We start from the raw sequence: 2,412 nt of genomic DNA on the forward strand, positions 1-2,412 counted from the left end.
ATATATATATATATATTTGTTAGTCATTCTAGATAATATTTAATCAGTTGAATACTTTGTATTAGAGTATTTCTTTAAAAATAATTTTAATAATAGATATCTTCCCTTTATCTCTAACCGTTTTCGAAAAAAATAAGTGGTGGACTTTTTTATCAAACTCTCCCTGTATGTACATATATACGTGCAGTAATTGTAATATAGTATAATCAAATGATGTACAATATTTCTATGGTAATATAATTTTTATAAATTGCTTCTTTTGTGAGATAAATATATTTACATATTGTATGAATTACGTATGATATAATACATCTATATATATATATATATGTATATAGATCACTTGATGCAAAAAAAGTGTTTATTTATTCTCTATTCCCATACAATTTCAGATAAAAATTCATATTGATACATGTTGAAAATTCAGGTACGATGTAGTAATGTTGTATTCAGTGTGAAAATTTATTTTTACTAAAATGATTTAAATTAGACGTGATTATTTAAAATATAGAAAATAGTGTTTGTGGAGTTCAACTTGAAAAGTTTGAGAGTGAAGATATATAAAATTGCATGTACAATACGTATGCATGAAATCACGCTTCTTCATTGAGGATTTTCTGTGTTTTTCCTTGCATGCTTATTATTATTAATAACATAATTTCACAACATCACGCATGTGGATCAAAATCATTTTAATTGCTTTAAAAAAATCATGCTTTCGTAATGAAAAAAGTACATGTATGGCATACTTCTGTGTAACATTGTAGCTACTGGGAATCAACTTATTGGCTTCAATATTATCAAAGCTGAACCAATCGAGCGGATACCATTATTCGGAAGTTCAGGTGCAAATACAAGCAATCTCAATCTGCAACCTATAGGTTCGTTCTCGCAACCACACATCAGTATGCAAACTTTAAGGTAAATTAACAATCAAGATTAAGCGATTAGAATGAATAGAACTAAATAAAAATGTAAAAACAGAAACTTTACATTCAAATACCTGTATTTTTGTACTTAATACTTTTCAGGCCTCAAATGTCACCCGGACGAACACCATCCCCTATGGATTACAACCCACCTCTGGTGCAGCAACCGTATCAACCAAATAACGTTACAATAATGCAGCAACCAAATATGTTGGATGTTCAATTTTATAATGAACCACAATTATCAGATCAATCGCAATTGAATCAGCAGGAACTGAACTTATTATTAAACAAAGTAACATCAGAAAATCAAGATGGATTACAGCCGTTAAATAACATCGGTAACTTCTTATTTATTATAATCATTGTTTCCTTATGGATTACAATTCGTATTTAATACAACAGTATCAATCAAACATTTGACTAATAAAGAAACAAATATCTTGGACGTTTAATTTTATAATCAGTCGTAGTTATATATCAAATCAATCGCAATTAAATCAAAAGGAATTAAACTTGTTACGGAGTAATGCCGTATAATCAAGACGGTTTACAGCCGAATATACGCATAAATTGCAGTGAAGTTGAAGTCTTTTTCTAAGCGTTCAATCTTAGTTCTATAAATTTGTCAATATTGTGCGTTTATGTAATCCGAAGTGCGGGAAGCTTTCTCTTTTTATATACAAGCTACAGAACTTTTACAGCACTTTTTAAACGTTTACAATTTTCTTTACAAACTGCCTTAGATTTGATATAACCCTAAGATCTATACCTTTTTAATCGTGCTTCTTCAATCTCTTCTTATAAAATGAGATTATGTGGTGGTGGTGAGAATTAAATCTGAGACCCGCTGATTGTGAGTCAACCATTTTCACACGAAGTCAGGCGTTACCACATTTTATATTCAGAAACTTTATCCACATATGTACCTATGTACTATTTTACTTGTTCATCGAATGTTAAACAAAGATAAAATAATATATGGATTCACCCTTTTAGACACTGCAGGAGTCTCATGTCTGCTAGACATGGACAGTCAGCAATATAATCTTAACTGGAATTCCTCTGATTTTGCGGATTTTGGAAACCTCACCGCAAATTTATCAACTGGATTATCCATTTCCGATTCTATACAAGTAAATACCTTACGCGTGCAAGTTAATATTTGAACAGAGTATTTATTGTCCATACACATACAATATACAATTCTTAAATTAATTTTTGTCTCATTTTAGTCTGTGAACAACGTTGAAGAAAGAAACATGAACGAGCGTATTTCATGGATAAACGTGAACCAAGAACTTTCAGTTTTGGATAATAAGATACTTACAACTAATCGAGAAAATAATGGCTGAGGATATAACTGAAGCAACTTTTTATCAAAAGATATGATTTTGTGCTTTTATGTACTAAATAGTACATAGAAGCACTACTACACTACTACTACTACTACTACTACTACTACTACTACTACTACTACTAC

The 2,412-nt window shown here is 30.1% G+C and overlaps 1 protein-coding gene across 2 annotated transcripts in view; it reads left to right on the top strand.

Annotated features, from left to right (window-relative positions):
* Dl (dorsal) overlaps positions 1-2,412 on the top strand; it is a 10,445-nt gene extending 8,033 nt beyond the window's left edge. For both annotated transcript variants that reach the window (XM_018501917.1, XM_018501918.1), the window contains exons 9-12: positions 768-921; positions 1,032-1,270; positions 1,929-2,065; positions 2,165-2,412. In XM_018501917.1, the coding sequence (XP_018357419.1) occupies positions 768-921; positions 1,032-1,270; positions 1,929-2,065; positions 2,165-2,284 (650 nt within the window). In that variant the 3' untranslated portion in view covers positions 2,285-2,412. The remainder of the gene's footprint in view (positions 1-767; positions 922-1,031; positions 1,271-1,928; positions 2,066-2,164) is intronic.

The sequence above is a fragment of the Trachymyrmex cornetzi genome, unplaced genomic scaffold, assembly GCF_001594075.2.
Source record: "Trachymyrmex cornetzi isolate Tcor2-1 unplaced genomic scaffold, Tcor1.1 scaffold144, whole genome shotgun sequence".
Classification (NCBI taxonomy): domain Eukaryota; kingdom Metazoa; phylum Arthropoda; class Insecta; order Hymenoptera; family Formicidae; genus Trachymyrmex; species Trachymyrmex cornetzi.